Source organism: Leucoraja erinacea, unplaced genomic scaffold (genome assembly GCF_028641065.1).
Source record: "Leucoraja erinacea ecotype New England unplaced genomic scaffold, Leri_hhj_1 Leri_1488S, whole genome shotgun sequence".
Taxonomy (NCBI): Eukaryota; Metazoa; Chordata; class Chondrichthyes; order Rajiformes; family Rajidae; genus Leucoraja; species Leucoraja erinaceus.
Window position 1 is genome coordinate 1 of NW_026575768.1, and position 17,631 is coordinate 17,631.

The 17,631-nt window shown below is 48.6% G+C and overlaps 1 protein-coding gene across 2 annotated transcripts; it reads right to left on the reverse strand.

The window, feature by feature from the left end:
- Nucleotides 1-181: 181 nt before the first annotated feature.
- LOC129715896 (carcinoembryonic antigen-related cell adhesion molecule 5-like) lies at nucleotides 182-14,037 on the reverse strand. 2 transcript variants are annotated; one of them, XM_055665786.1, is made up of 9 exons: nucleotides 13,539-14,031; nucleotides 12,167-12,490; nucleotides 8,945-9,214; nucleotides 8,005-8,262; nucleotides 6,141-6,267; nucleotides 2,955-3,010; nucleotides 1,840-1,904; nucleotides 706-745; nucleotides 182-285 (listed from the first exon to the last, which is right to left on the reverse strand). In XM_055665786.1, exons 1-9 carry the CDS (start codon nucleotides 13,588-13,590, stop codon nucleotides 239-241), a joined length of 1,239 nt encoding a protein of 412 aa, XP_055521761.1. In that variant the 5' UTR covers nucleotides 13,591-14,031; the 3' UTR covers nucleotides 182-238. The 2 variants fall into 2 exon arrangements, with proteins under 2 accessions (XP_055521761.1, XP_055521760.1); XM_055665785.1 differs by lacking the exon at nucleotides 182-285 and having other exon boundaries at nucleotides 297-745; nucleotides 13,539-14,037.
- Nucleotides 14,038-17,631: the final 3,594 nt, after the last annotated feature.

Genomic DNA, 17,631 nt, shown 5'->3' on the forward strand with positions numbered 1-17,631 from the left:
CATCACGCCTACATTTATAAAAACCCTCATCATTTATAATGTTTTAAAAAAAAAAACCCAATACATGGGGAGAAGGCAGAGAGGAAAATGGGATTGGGAGGCAGAGATCAGCCCATGAATGAATGGCGGAGTAGCCTCGATGGTGCCGAATGGCCTAATTCTACTCCAATAACTTGTGGAAAAATTGTGACCTTGTGAGCCTTGTTGATATAACGAGCTGATCAATGGGCCGGCCCGGCTACCTCCGTAGTTCACTGTATACTGATCGATCTTCCAGCTTCAGACCCCGGTGGAAATGAACACATCGTTACAGACAAATATGGAGAGGGCTAGACTATGGGGCAAGGCAAACACCTTCCACCCAATCTGCCGTACAGGTACAAAGTGCTGTAGTAACTCAGCGGGTCAGGCAGGCAGCATCTCTGTGGAGAACGTGGACAGGTACAAAGTGCTGGAGTAACTCAGCGGGTCAGGCAGGCAGCATCTCTGTGGTGAGAAGGCATGGGGACATTTCGGGCGAGAGCTTTCTTCAGCATTTTACGTCCATCTTTGGTTTAAACCAGCATCTGCAGTTCCTTGATACACAGTTCGGATGGAACCCGTGTGTCTGGCGCTGTGAGGCAGCAACACTACCCGCTGCGCCACCGAGCCGCCTTTGACCGGGATCATTTACTTCAAACGAAATCAACAACAATAATGGACTTACCATATAGGTGGGGTCTCCCTCTGGTGCGTGAGTGGCTCCCTGCAAGATTAAACACAATACCGTCTGAATTACATGCGGGAATGAACTGCAGATGTTAGTTCAATCCGAAGATAGACACAAAAAGCTGGACTATCACAGCCGGACAGGCAGCATCTCTGGAGAGTAGGACATGGTGACGTTTCGTATCGAGACCCTCCTTTAGGCGGGGGAGGTTGATGAGCCTGGGACTATCTCTGTCCCACCCTCTCCCCAGTCTGAAGAAGGGTCTCGACTCGAAACGTCACCCATTCCTTCTCTCTAGAGACGCCGCATGTTCCTCAGAGTTATTCCGGCTTGTTGTATCTATCCACCGTCTGAATTGTATTTGATATTCACAGAGCCATGCCGCACGGAGACAGGCCATTCAGCCCCACTGGTCGATGCAGTCCAAGACTCCCCCATCTAATCCACAGAGGGTGGTGGGTGTATGGAACAAGCTGCTGAATAGTTGAGGCTGGGACTATCCCGACGTTTAAGAGACACTTGGACAGGTAAATGGATCGGACAGATTTGGAGAGATATGGGACAGACGAGGGCAGATGGGACTAGTGTAAATGGGGCATGTTGGCCGTTGAGGGAAGATGGGCCGAAGGGCCTGTTTCCACGGTAGAAACTCTCTAACTAGGGCGCTCAGTTCACAGTAACTCCGTGCATTTCAAGAATGTTTTTATCAGTCAATGAAAGTAAGCATGCAGGTACAGCAGGCAGTGAAGAAAGCCAATGGCCTTAATTCATAACCAGAGGAGTTGAGTATAGGAGCAAAGAGGTCCTTCTGCAGTTGTACAGAGCCCTAGTGAGTGTGTATATATAAGCACTGATCCTGTTTACTTCTGTGATGTACTATGTTTACATATTCTGTTGTTCTGCAGCAAGCAAGAATTCCATTGCCCTATCAGTCCTTCTGAGACAATGTGATTCATAGATTCTCCACCAGTTGGTGAGGAAGTTGAATGTGCCTCACAAATGAATCAGATAAGGAAGACCGGTGTCCCGAGTGCATTACTGTTGACAATTCCAAGCACGGTTCCATAACCCCACTGTCACCTTTCACAAAATAACAACGCTCATCTCATGAAAGAAAACCCGGTACCAACCTGATCTTTACCCGGGATATTCTCATAGTTTGCCATTCCGTCCTCGGCATCTGTGGCCGAGGCAGCTGCAGAAATGAAACAACGCGTTCAGTCACGAAGTCAAGGGCACCAGAATCATGTGTCCGGCGCAAAGGAAGAATATTCGGCCCATCTTCACTGTACTAGCTGCCAAGTGTCTCCAATTCCCTCCCCGGTAATGGACCCATTATCCCGTGAAAACAGGACTAGCAACTGAGATCAGATGGACGTCTAAATAACGCGGACTTCACTTTTCATCAGCTGATATTTCCATTCGCAGCTCACACTATCTTGAGTTGAACAGGTGAACTTGAAGTGTTCCGAGGATAGGTCCCGGCTCGAAGCGCATCTCCAGAGATGCTGCCTGACCCGCTGAGTTACTCCAGCACTTTGTACCTGTCCACGTTCTCCACAGAGATGCTGCCTGCCTGACCCGCTGAGTTACTCCAGCACTTTGTACCTGTCCACGTTCTCCACAGAGATGCTGCCTGCCTGACCCGCTGAGTTACTCCAGCACTTTGTACCTGTCCACGTTCTCCACAGAGATGCTGCCTGCCTGACCCGCTGAGTTACTCCAGCACATCTTGCAACCTCTTGCAATAATTCTACACAGTTCCTTGTGTTAAACTTCAACTAAACTTCAACGAACAGAACAAGTATCTGGGTTAAAATCCACCGTCTTAAATGCAAATATCTACACTGGGCGCCGGTGTCATCATATCAAATCCAACTAACACAGGCACTTTCCCTCCACTCAGTGACAGGGCAGTTGAGAATCTAAAGGTCATAACTTCATGAGTGATAGAAGCAGAATGAGGCCACTCGGCCCATCCAGTCTACTCCGCCATTCAATCACGGCTGATCTATCTCTCCCTCCCAACCCCATTCTCCTGCCTTCTCCCCATAACCCCTGACACCCGCACTGATCAACAATCTATCTATCTCTGCCTTAAAAATATCCACTGACTTGTGGCCTCCACCGCCGTCTGTGGCAACGAATCCCACAGATTCACCACCCTCTGGCTAAAGAAATTCCTCCTCATCTCCTTCCTAAAGGAACGGCCTTTAATTCTGGGCCTCAGTCAGAATTAACTCACTCTGTCCCGTTGGACTCCTGTTCGCTTCGTATTTCGTCCCAGGTTCGGCATTCGGCCTAAATAAATACATACAGGAAACAAGGTCAACTTATAGGTTAGTTCAGTTGAAGAGATACAGCGCGGAAACAGGCCATTCGGCCCGCTGAGTCAGGGACGATCCAAACAAGTCTTGGACAGGTATATGTGTAGGACAGGTTTGGAGGGAACGCGAACAGGTGGGATAGTTAGATAGTTAGATATAAAATTATAAAAGGACTGGACAAGCTAGATGCAGGAAAAATGCTCCCAATGTTGGGCGAGTCCAGAACCAGGGGCCACACACAGTCTTAGAATAAAGGGGAGGCCATTTAAGACTGAGGCGATGAGAAGCTTTTCCACCCAGAGAGTTGTGTGAATCTGTGGCCATTTGGGACTGTGATGAGGAGAAACTTTTCCACCCAGAGAGTTGTGTGAATCTGTGGCCATTTGGGACTGTGGCCATTTGGGACTGAGGAGAAACCTTTCCACCCAGAGAGTTGTGTGAATCTGTGGAATTCCCTGCCACAGAGGGCAGTGGAGGCCAAGTCACTGGATGGATTTAAGAGAGAGTTAGATAGAGCTCTAGGGACTAGTGGAATCAAGGGATATGGGGAGAAGGCAGGCGCGGGTTATTGATAGGGGACGATCAGCCATGATCACAATGAATGGCGAACGGTGCTGGCTCGAATGGCCGAATAGCCTCATCCTGCACCTGCACCTATTTTCCATGTTTCTACTCGTGCAGCTGGGACATGTTGGCTGGTATGGGCAAGTTGGGCCGATGGGCCTGTGTCCGCGCTGTCTCATACTATGACTTTATAACTCTAAGTCTTGCCCCCCACCCCCCCCCACCCCCACACACACACACACACACACACACATCTCAGATCACCTATCCACATTCTCCAGAGATGATGCCTGACCCGCTGAGTTACTCCAGCTTTTTGTGCCTTGTCTATTGGGAGTGTTCAGTTCAGTTTAGTTTGTTGTCATGTGTTCAATAGCACTACCAAAATGCCTGAAGCGGAGTCTTGCTGGATTTTTTGCAAGCACCGACTGATGAGGCAAAATGAAGGGAATGCATCAAAGAACATTCCTCCCCAGTGTAGCGAGAATGCATCTACCGCCACTGCCCCTGGGTCTGGTTCCCATGCAACATACTTTGGTAACTGGTGATCGAGCCTAGATGCAAACAAATCGATATCTGGCGTTCCATATCGAGCAACAATGTAATTAAATACTTTATGATCCATTCTGTGTTGTCATTACATTTTCGTGACCTGATGGCCGCCACCATATTAAACCTATCTGGAAAATTGGCAGCTGAAATTCCAAATGCTTATTTCGATCCACCAGTGCCAAATGAGGTTAGCTAAATTATCACCGATTCCACCCATGTGATTAATATATGCCACCGCTGTAGTGTTGTCAATCTGTAGTTGAACATGCAGATGATGCATGTTCCCACAATAAGCTTTTAACCCATAGAATGCTCCCAGCATCTCTAGGTAGTTAATACCATGTAACTGAAGAATTGGTGACTCATGCACATCCCATCTTCCACCGCAACTAGAGATAATATTAGTAGCTCCCCATCCTTGAGCACTAGCATCAGTTTGTAATATAACTGAAGGTTTGCTGACCAAAATGTTACTGGAGCAATGCCGAATATTGGTCTCCACCATTGTAACTCTGATATAGCTTCAGCTGGTAACCGTATAGGTCTGTTAAAATGACCTAAATTGTATTTGAGTGCTTGCTCCTTTGCACGTTGTAAATTTTGATAATGCAAAGGCCCAAATTGTGCAGCTGGAAAAACTGCCACTAATTTGCTAATTACACTGGCTACTTGTCGAGGTTGTTATAAGCTTCTATTAATTCTAATCTCTTGCCCCAGAGCAAAGTCACAGACATATTACTGGAGTTAATGATAAATACCAAATAATCAATAACTCTAGTTGGTATCAACTTGGATTTAACTGGATGGATGAGAAACCCCAACTTCTCAAATGTGTGTTTTGGGGCTGAAACAGCTAATTTACCTTATGTCGGCGTTTTTCCTATGATTAGGATATCATCCAAGTAGGCAGAGAATTCCACAGATTCGCAACTCTCTGGGTGAAAATCGTTTTTCCTCATCTCCGTTCTAAATGGTTTACCCCTTTATTCTTAATCTGTGACGCCTGGTTCTGGACTCCCCCAAAATAGGGAACAATTCTTCTGCCTCTAGCGTGTCCAATCCCTTAATAATCTCATATGTTTCAACATGAAACATCTTCTGGAGTTATATAGGGCTGTGGTTACACCACATCTGGAGTATTGTGTCTCTTAATTTGAGGAAGGACATCCTTGTGATTGAGGCAGTGCAGCGTAGGTTCTCGAGATTGATCTCTGGGAAGGCGGGACTGTCATATGAGGAAAGATTGAAAAGACTAGGCTTGTATTCACCTGAGTTTAGAAGGATGAGGAGGAATTTTATAGAAACATATAACATTATATAAGGACTGGACAAGCTAGATGCAGGAAAAATGTTCCCAAAGTTGGGCGAGGCCAGAACCAGGGGCCACAGTCTTAGAATAAAGGGGAGGTCATTTAATACTGAGGTGAGAAAAAACGTTTTCGCCTAGAGAATTGTGAATTTATGGAATTCGCTGCCACAGAGGGCACAGTGGAGGCCAAGTCACTGGATGGATTTAAGAGAGTGTTCGATAGAGCTCTAGTGGCTAGTGGACTCAATGGATATGGGGAGAAGGCAGGTATGGGTTATTGATTGGAGACGATCAGCCATGATCACAATGAATGGCGGTGCTGGCTCGAAGGGGCCGAATGGCCTCCTCCTGCACCTATTTTCTATTTTTCTATGTTTCTATGTTTCGAAGATAGCCTCTCATCCTTCTAAACTCCAGAGTGTACAAGCCCAGTCGCTCCATTCTCTCAGCATATGACTGTCCCGCCATCCCGGGAATTAACCTGGTGAACCTACACTGCACGCCCTCAATAGCAAGAATGTCCTTCCTCAAATTTGGAGACCAAAACCCGATCCCGTTGTACTTCCCCTTTTCCCAACATGACGCCATTCAGATAATTATTTACTGTATTGGTGTGGCCGTGATGCTTGGCAGACGCAGGTCAAAGGCAGGTGGATTTTGAAGAAAGGTATTTAGTTACCTGTTCATATATTTCTTTCTAAAATACCAGATTAAAACACAGAGCAGGATTGCAGCAAGAACCACTCCACACGCAATCCCAACGATCCCTCCAGCTCCCAGACCACCGTATAGAACAATGGTCTCGCCTAGAATAGAATAGAATAGAATATAATAGAATGCCTTTTATTGTCATTCAAACAGGTTTGACCGAAATAGCTGCTCCACCTCCAATCACGACTAGATCAACAACCACTACTTCAAACAAAATCCAAGTGATCGCACGAGCTCCCAGACCATTGTCTAAAATAGTAGATGCGCAGTCTGTGTTTCCCTGACTCGAGAAATAAGTTCAAGTACAAACGACACACTGGTCTTCAACCCAGTCGACAAGACCGATACAGCAGACGGATACATGCATTGTACGCAATGCCATCGACGACACGAGTCAAGGAGTGACACATAGAAACATAGAAATTAGGTGCAGGAGTAGAGGCCATTCTGTGTGTGGCCCCTGGTTCTGGACTCGTCTAACATTGGGAAAGGGCAGTGCTGGCTTGAAGGGCCGAATGGCCTCCTCCTGCACCTATTGTATATGTTTCTATGTTTCTATTGATTTTATAGAAACATAGAAACATAGAAAATAGGTGCAGGAGTAGAGGCCATTCGGCCCTTCGAGCCTGCCACCGCCATTCAATATGATCACGGCTGATCATCCAACTCAGTATCCCGTACCTGCCTTCTCTCCATACCCTCTGATCCCCTTGGTCACAAGGGCCACACATCTAACTCCCTCTTAAATATAGCCAATGAACTGTGGCCTCGAACATGCCCTCTGTGGCAGAGAGTTCCAGAGATTCACCACTCTGTGTGAAAAAAATTTCCTCATCTCGGTTTTTAAAGGATTTCCCCCCCTTATCCTTAAGCTGTGACCCCTTGTCCTGGACTTCCCCAACATCGGGAGCAATCTTCCTGCATCTAGCCTGTCCAACCCCTTAAGCGTGGAAATAGGCACTTCGGCCCAACTTGCCCACACCGACCAACATGCCCCATCTACACTAGTCCCACCCCGACCAACATGCCCCGTCTACACTAGTCCCACCCCGACCAACATGCCCCGTCTACACTAGTCCCACCCCGACCAACATGCCCCATCTACACTAGTCCCACCCCGACCAACATACTACACTAGTCCCACCCCGACCAACATGCCCCATCTACACTAGTCCCACCCCGACCAACATGCCCCATCTACACTAGTCTCACCCCGACCAACATGCCCCATCTACACTAGTCCCACCCCGACCAACATGCCCCATCTACACTAGTCCCACCCCGACCAACATGCCCCATCTACACTAGTCCCACCCCGACCAACATGCCCCATCTACACTAGTCCCACCCCGACCAACATGCCCCATCTACACTAGTCCCACCCCGACCAACATGCCCCATCTACACTAGTCCCACCCCGACCAACATGCCCCATCTACACTAGTCCCACCCCGACCAACATGCCTCATCTACACTAGTCCCACCCCGACCAACATGCTAGTCCCACCCCGTCTACACTAGAGGGGAGAGAGAGAGTTGAGTGAGAGAGGGATACAGAGAGAGAGAGGAGAGAGAGAGAGGAGAGAGAGAGAGAGGAAGATGAGAGAGAGAGAGGATGAGAGAGGAGAGCGAGAGAGAGAGAGAGAGAGAGAGAGAGAGAGAGAGAGAGAGAGAGAGAGAGAAAGAGAGAGAGAGAGAGAGAGAGAGAGAGAGAGAGAGAGAGAGAGAGAGAGAGAGAGAGAGAGAGAGAGAGAGAGGTAGAGAGAGAGAGAGAGAGAGAGAGAGAGAGAGAGAGAGAGAGAGAGAGAGAGAGGAGGTAGAGATTCACTCACTTTGCACGTCGACATTTACAGTGAGGCTGATGTTTATGCCAGTCCTGGCATTATTGGCATGGCATGTGTACTTCCCAGCGTGCTCCATCCTTACTGAGGGGATGGTGAATACTGGACCTGTACTCAGTCTCTCTGCCCCATTGAACCACTCATACACAGGGCTGGGCACGGACTGGGCCGAACAGGTCAACGTTAGATTTTCTCCATTCGTTATTGTTACTGGACTCTGGGGGGTAATTTCCATATTGTCCGGCCCATCTGTAAACAGAAATGTACAAGATTAGTTTTGTTCAGTTCAGTTTAGTTTATTGTCACGTGTACCGAGGTACAGTGAAAAGCTCGTGTTGGTCGCTGACCAGTCGGCGGCAAGACTATGCTTGATTGGAGAGGATGTTTCCACTAGTGGGGAGAGTCTAGGATCAGAGGGCACAGCCTCAGAATTAGAGGACGTTCCTTTAGCAAGGACATGAGGAGGAATTTCTTTAGCCAGAGGGCGGTGAATCTGTGGGATTCGTTGCCACAGACGGCGGTGGAGGCCACAAGTCAGTGGATATATTTAAGGCAGAGATAGATAGATTGTTGATTAGAGCGGGTGTCAGGGGTTATGGGGAGAAGGCAGGAGAATGGGGTTGGGAGGGAGAGATAGATCAGCCGTGAATGAATGGCTGGGTAGACTTGATGGGCCAATCAACCTACAAACCTATACGCCTTTGGACAGTTGGAGGAAACGGAAGACCTCGGAGAAAACTTACGCAAACTCACGCAGGTCACGGGGAGAACGTGTACAAACTCCGTACAGACAGCACCCGTAGTCGGTGTCGAACCCGTGTCTCCGGCGCTGCATTCGCTGTAAGGCAGCAACTCTACCGCTGCGCCACCGTGACCTCCCTATTACTGATACTAAATGAAAACTACACACTTGGAATGCCTCTGTACTTACATAAAACCACCAGGTAGGTCTCATCGCTGCCGCTGTTCACTCCATTCCTTACGATGCATTTATACATCCCTGCATCGGCCCTGTTTACTGGGGCAATGATCAGAGTGTTTCCCGATATAGTTATCCTGTCATTCTGCTGGATGGGTTGATGGTTCAATAACCATTCCCGCTTCACTTGAGTTCCCCGGGAGTTGCAGGTCAACACGACGGGGTCTCGCTGTTCCACCGGCTCGGGATTGTTGGATCGCAGATCGACATTCGCCACCGGTTCTGCGGACGGAATGAAGAGTTAAAACATCATGTACCAAGGAACTGCAGATGCTGGTTCATATCCAAGGTAGACACAAAGTGCCGGAGTAACTCAGCGGGACAGCCGGCATCTCTGCAGAGAAGGATATGTTAATGATCTGGATGAGGGAATTGAAGGCAATATCTCCACGTTTGCGGATGACACTAAGCTGGGGGGGGGGGCAGTGTTAGCTGTGAGGAGGATGCTAGGAGACTGTAAGGTGACTTGGATAGGCTGGTTGAGTGGGCAAATGTTTGGCAGATGCAGTATAATGTGGATAAATGTGAGGTTATCAATTTTGGTGGCAAAAACAGGAAAGCAGACTATTATCTAAATGGTGGCCGATTGGGAAAAGGGGAGATGCAGCGAGACCTGGGTGTCATGGTACACCAGTCATTGAAAGTAGGCATGCAGGTGCAGCAGGCAGTGAAGAAAGTCAATGGTATGTTAGCTTTCATAGCAAAAGGATTTGAGTATAGGAGCAGGGAGGTTCTTATAGGGTGACGTTTCCTGATTCCAGACTGATTCCTGGGATGACAGGACTTTCATATGAAGAAAGACTGGGTAGACTCGGTTTGTACTCGCTAGAATTTAGAAGATTGAGGGGGGATTTTACAGAAACTTACAAAATTCTTAACGGGTTGGACAGGCTAGATGCAGGAAGATTGCTCCCGATGTTGGGGAAGTCCAGGACAAGGGGTCACAGCTTAAGGATAAGGGGGAAATCCTTTAAAACTGAGATGAGAATAACTTTTTTCACACAGAGAGTGGTGAATCTGTGGAATTCTCTGCCACAGAAGGTAGTCGAGGCCAGTTCATTGACTATATTTAAGAGGGAGTTAGATGTGGCCCTTGTGACTAAAGGGATCAGGGGGTATGGAGAAAAGGCAGGTACAGGATACTGAGTTGGATGATCAGCCATGATCATATTGAATGGCGAATGGTGCAGGCTCGAAGGGCCGAATGGCCTCTACTCCTGCAATGTTTCTATGTTTCTAAGGAATGGGTGACGTCTCGGGTCGAGACCCTTCTTCAGACTAAATATTTAAACAATGGCAGAACATAGAAACATAATCACACAGACACATGGAAAAATAGGAGGAGGCCATTTGGCCCTTCGAGATCCAGCCTACTCAACCTCTCCCTATTGCCCACAATCTGTAATCCTGGCAACATCCTCGTAAACCTTTTCTGAACCCCTTCAAGCTTGACAATATCTTTCCTATAACATGATACCCAGAACGTGACACAATATTCTAAATGCGATCTCACCAATGTGGTGTACAACTGCAACATGACCTCCCAAGATCTAACACTTCCGGTTCTTCTGCATTGTTTGAATAAATACGTTATACTCAGAGTGAGGTTGTTTGTTTTACATACCCAGGTATGTACATACTCACCACATAAGTGGCGCCAAGGCAATGCTTCATCTTTGGGGAATGTTTAAAATCTATCATCAAGTATTGTAATCATGTTAGACACAAATGCTGGACTAGCTCAGCGGGACAGGATAGGTCAGGCTTGGAGGAATATGGACCAGACGCGGGCAGATGGGACTGCTGTAGATGGGCCATGGGTCATTTAAACCGTCAAGAGAGAAGAAATGGGTGACGTCTGGAACAGATGTGGATAAATGACGGGTTATCTACTTTGGTGGCAAAAACAGGAAAGCAGATTATTATCTGCGATGAGCGTTTGTCGAGACCGGGCCTGTACTCGCTGGAGTGTGTGTGTGTGTGTGTGTGTGTGTGTGTGTGTGGTGTGTGTGTGTGTGTGTGTGTGTGTGTGTGTGTGTGTGTGTGTGTGTGTGTGTGTGTGTGTGTGTGTGTGTGTGTGTGTGTGTGTGTGTGTGTGTGTGTGTGTGTGTGTGTGTGTGTGTGTGTGTGTGTGCGTGTGTGTGTGTGTGTGTGTGTGTGTGTGTGTGTGTGTGTGTGTGTGTGTGTGTGTGTGTGTGTGTGTGTGTGTGTGTGGTGTGTGTGTGTGTGTGTGTGTGTGTGTGTGGTGTGTGTGTGTGTGTGTGTGTGTGTGTTTGTGTGTGTGTGTGTGTGCCTGCCCTCATTCTTATTCTGCTGATAGATCTGCCATGATAGAATGGTTGAGTAGCCTGGTTGGACCGAATGGCCTCCTTCTGCAGCAATGTCTTGCGGTCTGAGTTGAGCCATAGGGCTTGTTTACCAGATATATGACTTGGCCGTTCATGGTCAGCGCAGGTGTTTAGCAAGTTCCTGGTTCTGCTGCCTGGCCTGTGTTGTTCTCCTTTCCATGGAAATCCACCACACACACACACACACACACACACACACACGTACACACACGTACACACACACGTATACATGTTTACAAGCTTCCTCTTATTTTGTTTTTCCATCACAAAATATCTCTCCTAATGGTTTACAAATAAGGGGTCGGCCATTTTGGAAAGGGGACGAGGATACACTTTTTCTCACAGAGATTTGTGTGAGTCTGTGGGAATTCTCTGCCTCAGAGGGCGGTGGAGGCCGGTTCTCTTGATACTTTCAAGAGAGAATTAGAGAGGTAGATAGGGCTCTTAAAGAAAGCGGAGTCAAGGGATATGGGGAGAAGGCAGGAACGGGGAACTGATTGGGGATGATCAGCCATGATCACAGTGAATGGCGGTGCTGGCTCGAAGGGCCGAATGGCCTCTACTCCTGCACCTAATTTCTATGTTTCTATGTGTCTGTTAGTTATTTGCACGATATTATTTATGGAAGGTTTTCATGTTTTGTCGCTTCCCCCGTTATAGACAATGTTTACATATTCACATATTCAGCAAGTAGGAATTACATTCTCCCGTCCGGGACATATGGAATAAAACACTCTCATCTCTCTCTGGATTAAAGGATACGAAGATCACTTCAGCAACAACAAACTGGGGGGGAAATATTGACAATGAACATGGTCAAACTCACCGAGTGCCTGCAGTGTGATTGTCGCTGTGTCTTGAGGGGCGCCGCCAACTGCAGCGACTGACACTGTGTAAACCCCGTTGTCCGACTCGTTCACCGACCTCAGCACCAGCGACCCGGTGGTGACGTTTATATCCACCCGTGACTTGTACTCAACAGGAGGGATGTCCGTGTTTGTTCCGAGCCACTGGACGATCGTTTTCGATTTGAAAACCCAGTTTCCGCTGCCGATAGCACTAGACGGCCGCACCGTGAACACCGCGTCTCCCCCGATGGAGACATATAAGTTGCTCTTGTCCGGCTCGACGGTAAATCCCTGCGACCCGCCTGAGGATGAGAAACGCGCGTGAGATCGTGGAAAAGTCCACAAATGATAGGAGCAGAAATAGTCCATTCGGCCCACCAATGCAACCCCGCCATTCGAGGCGGTCAAATGTGACACATCCCCCTCGACAACAACAGATAATAGACAACAGGTGCAGGAGTAGAGGCCATTCGGCCCCTCCAGCCAGCACCATTCGCCATTCAATGTGATCACGGCTGATCATCCACAATCAGTTCCCCGTTCCTGCCTTCTCCCCATATCCCCTGACTCTCTCTCGCTATCTTTAAGAGCCCTATCTAGCTCTCTCTTGAAAGAATTCTCTCCAGAGAACCGGCCTCCACCGCCCTCTGAGGCAGAGAATTCCACAGACTCATAACTCTCTGGGTGGAAAAGTGTTTCCTCATCTCCGTTCTATATGGCCGACCCCTTATTCTTAAACTGTGTGTGTGTGTGTGTGTGTGTGTGTGTGTGTGTGTGTGTGTGTGTGTGTGTGTGTGTGTGTGTGTGTGTGTGTGTGTGTGTGTGTGTGTGTGTGTGTGTGTGTGTGTGTGTGTGTGTGTGTGTGTGTGTGTGTGTGTGTGTGTGTGTGTTTGTGTGTGTGTGTGTGTGTGTGTGTGTGCCCCTGGTTCTGGACTCCCCCAACATCGGGAACATGTTTCCTGCCTCTAGCGTGTCCAAACCCTTAATAATCTTATAAGTTTCAATAAGATTCCCTCTCATCCTACAATATAAGGAATGGGTGACGTTTCGGGTCGAGGTGACTGAGTTAGGTTAGGTGACTGAGTTGGGGTGGGGTGGGGAGTGGTCGGTAGAAACACTGGGTCCGTTAATAGAGTCTGAAGAGGGGTCTTGACCCGAAACCTTGCCTATCCTGACCCGCTGAGTTACTCCAGCACTTCGTACCTGTCCCCGTTCTCCACAGAGATACTGCCTGCCTGACCCGCTGAGTTACTCCAGCACTCTGAATCTGTTTGTTTTTCTATATGTAAGGCAGCATCGATATTTCCTCTGATCTCTACGCAAACGGGTGTTAAATCCCAGTCTACTTACCTGTTAACACGAAGAGGTAAACGAGGAGCGCGGTGAGCCGACAGTCCGCCATCGGGACGGAGCAGCGCCTCTCTCCGTAGCCAGCGGGGAGTCTGAGCCGCTGTTGCTGCCGCCGCCGCCCAGATCACTGCTCTCGCCCGCGTCACAGGAGGCGGGGAAAGCTCGGCTCAGCTGATCACAAAACACAACGGCACGTTGATCAGAGAGAGAGGGAGAGGGAGAGAGAGAGAGGGAGCAGGGGTGAATGAAATACTCCCTGTGTGATCCAGATACAAGGACAGTTTCTTCCCAGCTTCCCGGCTGGTGGCCGATTAGGAAAAGGGGAGATGCAACGAGACCTGGGTGTCATGGTACACCAGTCATTGAAAATAGGCATGCAGGTGCAGCAGGCAGTGAAGAAAGCGAATGGTATGTTAGCATTCATAGCAAAAGGATTTAAGTATGGAGAGAAGGCAGGTACAGGATACTGAGTTGGATGATCAGCCATGATCATATTGAATGGCAGTGCAGGCTCGAAGGGCCGAATGGCCTCTACTCCTGCACCAATTTTCTATGTTTCTACGTTTCTAAGTATAGGAGCAGGGAGGTTCTACTGCAGTTGTACGGGGTCTTGGTGAGACCACACCTGGAGTATTGCGTACAGTTTTGGTCTCCTAATCTGAGGAAAGACATTCTTGCCATAGAGGGAGTACAGAGAAGGTTCACCAGACTGATTCCTGGGATGGCATGACTTTCATAAGAAGAAAGACTGGATAGACTCGGCTTGTACTCGCTAGAATTTAGAAGATCTTATAGAGAGGGGATCTTATAGATACTTGCAAAATTCTTAAGGGGTGGGACAGGCTAGATGCAGGAAGATTGTTCCCGATGTTGGGGAAGTCCAGGACAAGGGGCCACACACACAGTTTAAGGATAAGGGGGAAGTCGAGATGAGAAAAACATTTTTTTCCCACACACAGAGAGTGGTGAATCTGTGGAATTCTCTGTCACAGAAGGTAGTTGAGGCCACACAGTTCATTGGCTATATTTAAGAGGGAGTTAGATGTGGCCCTTGTAGCTAAAGGGATCAGGGGGTATGGAGAGAAGGCAGGTACAGGATACTGAGTTGGATGATCAGCCATGATCGTATTGAATGGCGAATGGTGCAGGCTCGAAGGGCCGAATGGCCTCTACTCCTGCACCTATTGTGTATGTTTCCATGATAACATACAGGGCAAGATTAGCAAGTTTGCTGATGATACAAAAGTTAGTGGTTTTGCAGATAGTGAAGATGAACATGTGGCCTATGTTTCTATGTTTCTAAGAGGGGTCTCCTCTCCTCTACTCCCCTCTCATCCAGAGAGGAGATGAGAGGAGAGGAGAGGAGGGAGAGGAGAGGAGAGGAGTGGAGAGGAGAGGAGAGGAGAGGAGAGGAGAGGAGAGGAGAGGAGGGGAGGGGAGAGGAGAGGAGAGGAGAGGAGAGGAGGGGAGGGGAGGGGAGAAGAGAGGAGAGGAGAGGAGAAGAGGGGAGAGGAGAGGAGAAGAGAGGAGAGGAGAGGAGAGGAGAGGAGAGGAGAGGAGAGGAGAGGAGAGGAGGAGGAGAGAGGAGAGGAGGAGAGGAGAGGAGAGGAGAGGAGACTCGGCTTGGACTCGCTAGAATTGAGAAGATTGAGGGAGGGATCTTATAGAAACGTACAAAATTCTTAAGGGTTTGGACAGGCTAGATGCAGGAAGATTGTTCCCGATGTTGGGGAAGTCCAGAACAAGGGGTCACACAGTTTAAGGATAAGGGGGAAATCTTTTAGGGACCGAGATGAGAAAAAAAAATCACACAGAGAGTGGTGAACCTGTGGAATTCTCTGCCACAGAAGGTAGTTGAGGCCAGTTCATCGTCTATATTTAAGAGGGAGTTAGATGTGGCCCTTGTGGCTAAAGGGATCAGGGGTATGGAGCGAAGGCGGGTACAGGATACTGAGTTGGATGATCAGCCAAGATCAGCCCCACCCAAGGTTTCCGTTCGGTTCCAGGAGGTTGCAGGTGGTCGCCGGATGTTGCAGGGAGTGGAATCAGGTCGGGAGACTGACAGAAACCTCCGGGAACCGCACGGAAACCTTGGGTGGGGAGCAAACTCTCTAGAGGTTTCCGTTCATGTTTCCTAAGTGGGACTAATTTATTTGTTCCATATCTCTCTACATATGTCTTCCTTTCCTCTGACGCTCTGTCTAAAGAAGGGTCTCGACTACCCATTCCTTCCCTCCAGCGATGCTGCCTGACCCGCTGAGTTACTCCAGCGTTTTGTGACCATATTCCGCGCTCAGGGATGAAAGTTCCCAATAACAGCGCCTCCCACAGCGGTCCGGTACATCGGACAACAGCGGCGATCACTGGAGGAAGGTTGTTACTGCAGGGACAGGTACAGAGTGCTGGAGTAACTCAGCGGGTCAGACATGCAGCATCTCTGTGGAGAACGTGGACAGCTACAAAGTGCTGGAGTAACTCAGCGGGTCAGACAGGCAGCATCTCTGGAGAACACGGATGGGTGACGTTAAGACCCTAACCCTAACTTCCAAATCTGAGGAAGGACATTATTGCCATAGAGGGAGTGCAGAGAAGGTCCACCAGACTGATTCCTGGTATGTCAGGAGTGTCTTATGAAGAAAGACTGGATAGACGTGGTTTATACTCTCTAGAATTTAGGAGATTGAGAGGGTATCTTATAGAAACTTACAAAATTCTTAAGGGGTTGGACAGGCTAGATGCAGGAAGATTGTTCCCGATGTTGGGGAAGTCCAGGACAAGGGGTCGCAGCTTAAGGATAAGGGGGGAAATCCTTTAAAACCGAGATGAGAAGAAACTTTTTTCACACAGAGAGTGGTGAATCTGTGGAACTCTCTGCCGCAGAGGGTAGTTGAGGCCACAGTTCATTGGCTATATTTAAGAGGGAGTTAGATGTGGCCCTTGTGGCTAAAGGGATCAGGGGGTATGGAGAGAAGGCAGGTGCAGGATACTGAGTTGGATGATCAGCCATGATCATATCGAATGGCGAATGGTGCAGGCTCGAAGGGCCGAATGGCCTCTACTCCTGCACCTAATTTCTATGTTTCTATGCTTCTATGTTTCTATCATCCATGATCATATTGAATGGCGGTGCTGGCTCGAAGCGCCGAATGGCCTCTACACCTGCACCTATTGTCTATTGCCTGTTGTTTATGTCCATGTTGTATCTCCAGATCTAAACTAAAATAAAATAAAACAAACCAAGCCATGCCGAGCCAAACTAACGCGTAGGACCAGACAGCTGGAGTAGATTTTCGAGCATCTGCAGTTCCTTCTTAAACAGCTGGATTAACTCAGCGGGACAGGCAGCATCTCTGGATAGAAGGAATGGGTGATGTTTCGGGTCGAGACCTTTCTTCAGACTGAGAGTCGGGGTGGTGGGCGGCGCCTAACACCCAGCACACCCTGACATCAGTATGAAAGAGGAACAGAGACATAGAAACATAGAAACATAGACAATAGGTGCAGAAGGAGGCCATTCGGCCCTTCAGTTCAATCATCTTCCTCTAAGTTCACCCGTGGTCGTGGCCTTGAACCCTCCGCAGTCGCTGCGGCGACCCGATGTTTCAGGCCCTCTCGCCGGGATGATCGGAAAAACCGGCGTCGGAACGAAAGAACGCCCTCAGCGGCCTGGAGTTGCCAATCGGCCACTTCCTAGTTGAGTAAGGGACTGAAACGCCACTTGATAGACAACTCCATCCCTCTGCAATTGGATCCTCGACTTCCTCATTCACAGACCACAGTCTGTTCGTATTAGTGGAAATGTCAGCCTCAGCATTCTATAACATTCAGCACGGGAGCACCTCAAGGCTGCGTGCTCAGCCCCCTGCTGTACTCACTCTATACTCATGAATGCTCAGCCCCCTGCTGTACTCACTCTATACTCATGAGTGCTCAGCCCCCTGCTGTACTCACTCTATACTAATGAGTGCTCAGCCCCCTGCTGTACTCACTCTATACTCATGAGTGCTCAGCCCCCTGCTGTACTCACTCTATACTCATGAGTGCTCAGCCCCCTGCTGTACTCACTCTATACTCATGAGTGCTCAGCCCCCTG

Bases quoted from the DNA above. Each gene is read 5' to 3' on its own strand.
- LOC129715896 (XM_055665785.1), bottom strand. From the start codon at position 13,590: ATGGCGGACTGTCGGCTCACCGCGCTCCTCGTTTACCTCTTCGTGTTA. The intron at 6,268-8,004 runs GTGAGTGAATCT...ATTCTATTCTAG, and splicing joins TGTAAATGTCGACGTGCAAA to GCGAGACCATTGTTCTATAC. The intron at 1,905-2,954 runs GTGAGTTAATTC...TCATTTCTGCAG, and splicing joins CAGGAGTCCAACGGGACAGA to CTGCCTCGGCCACAGATGCC.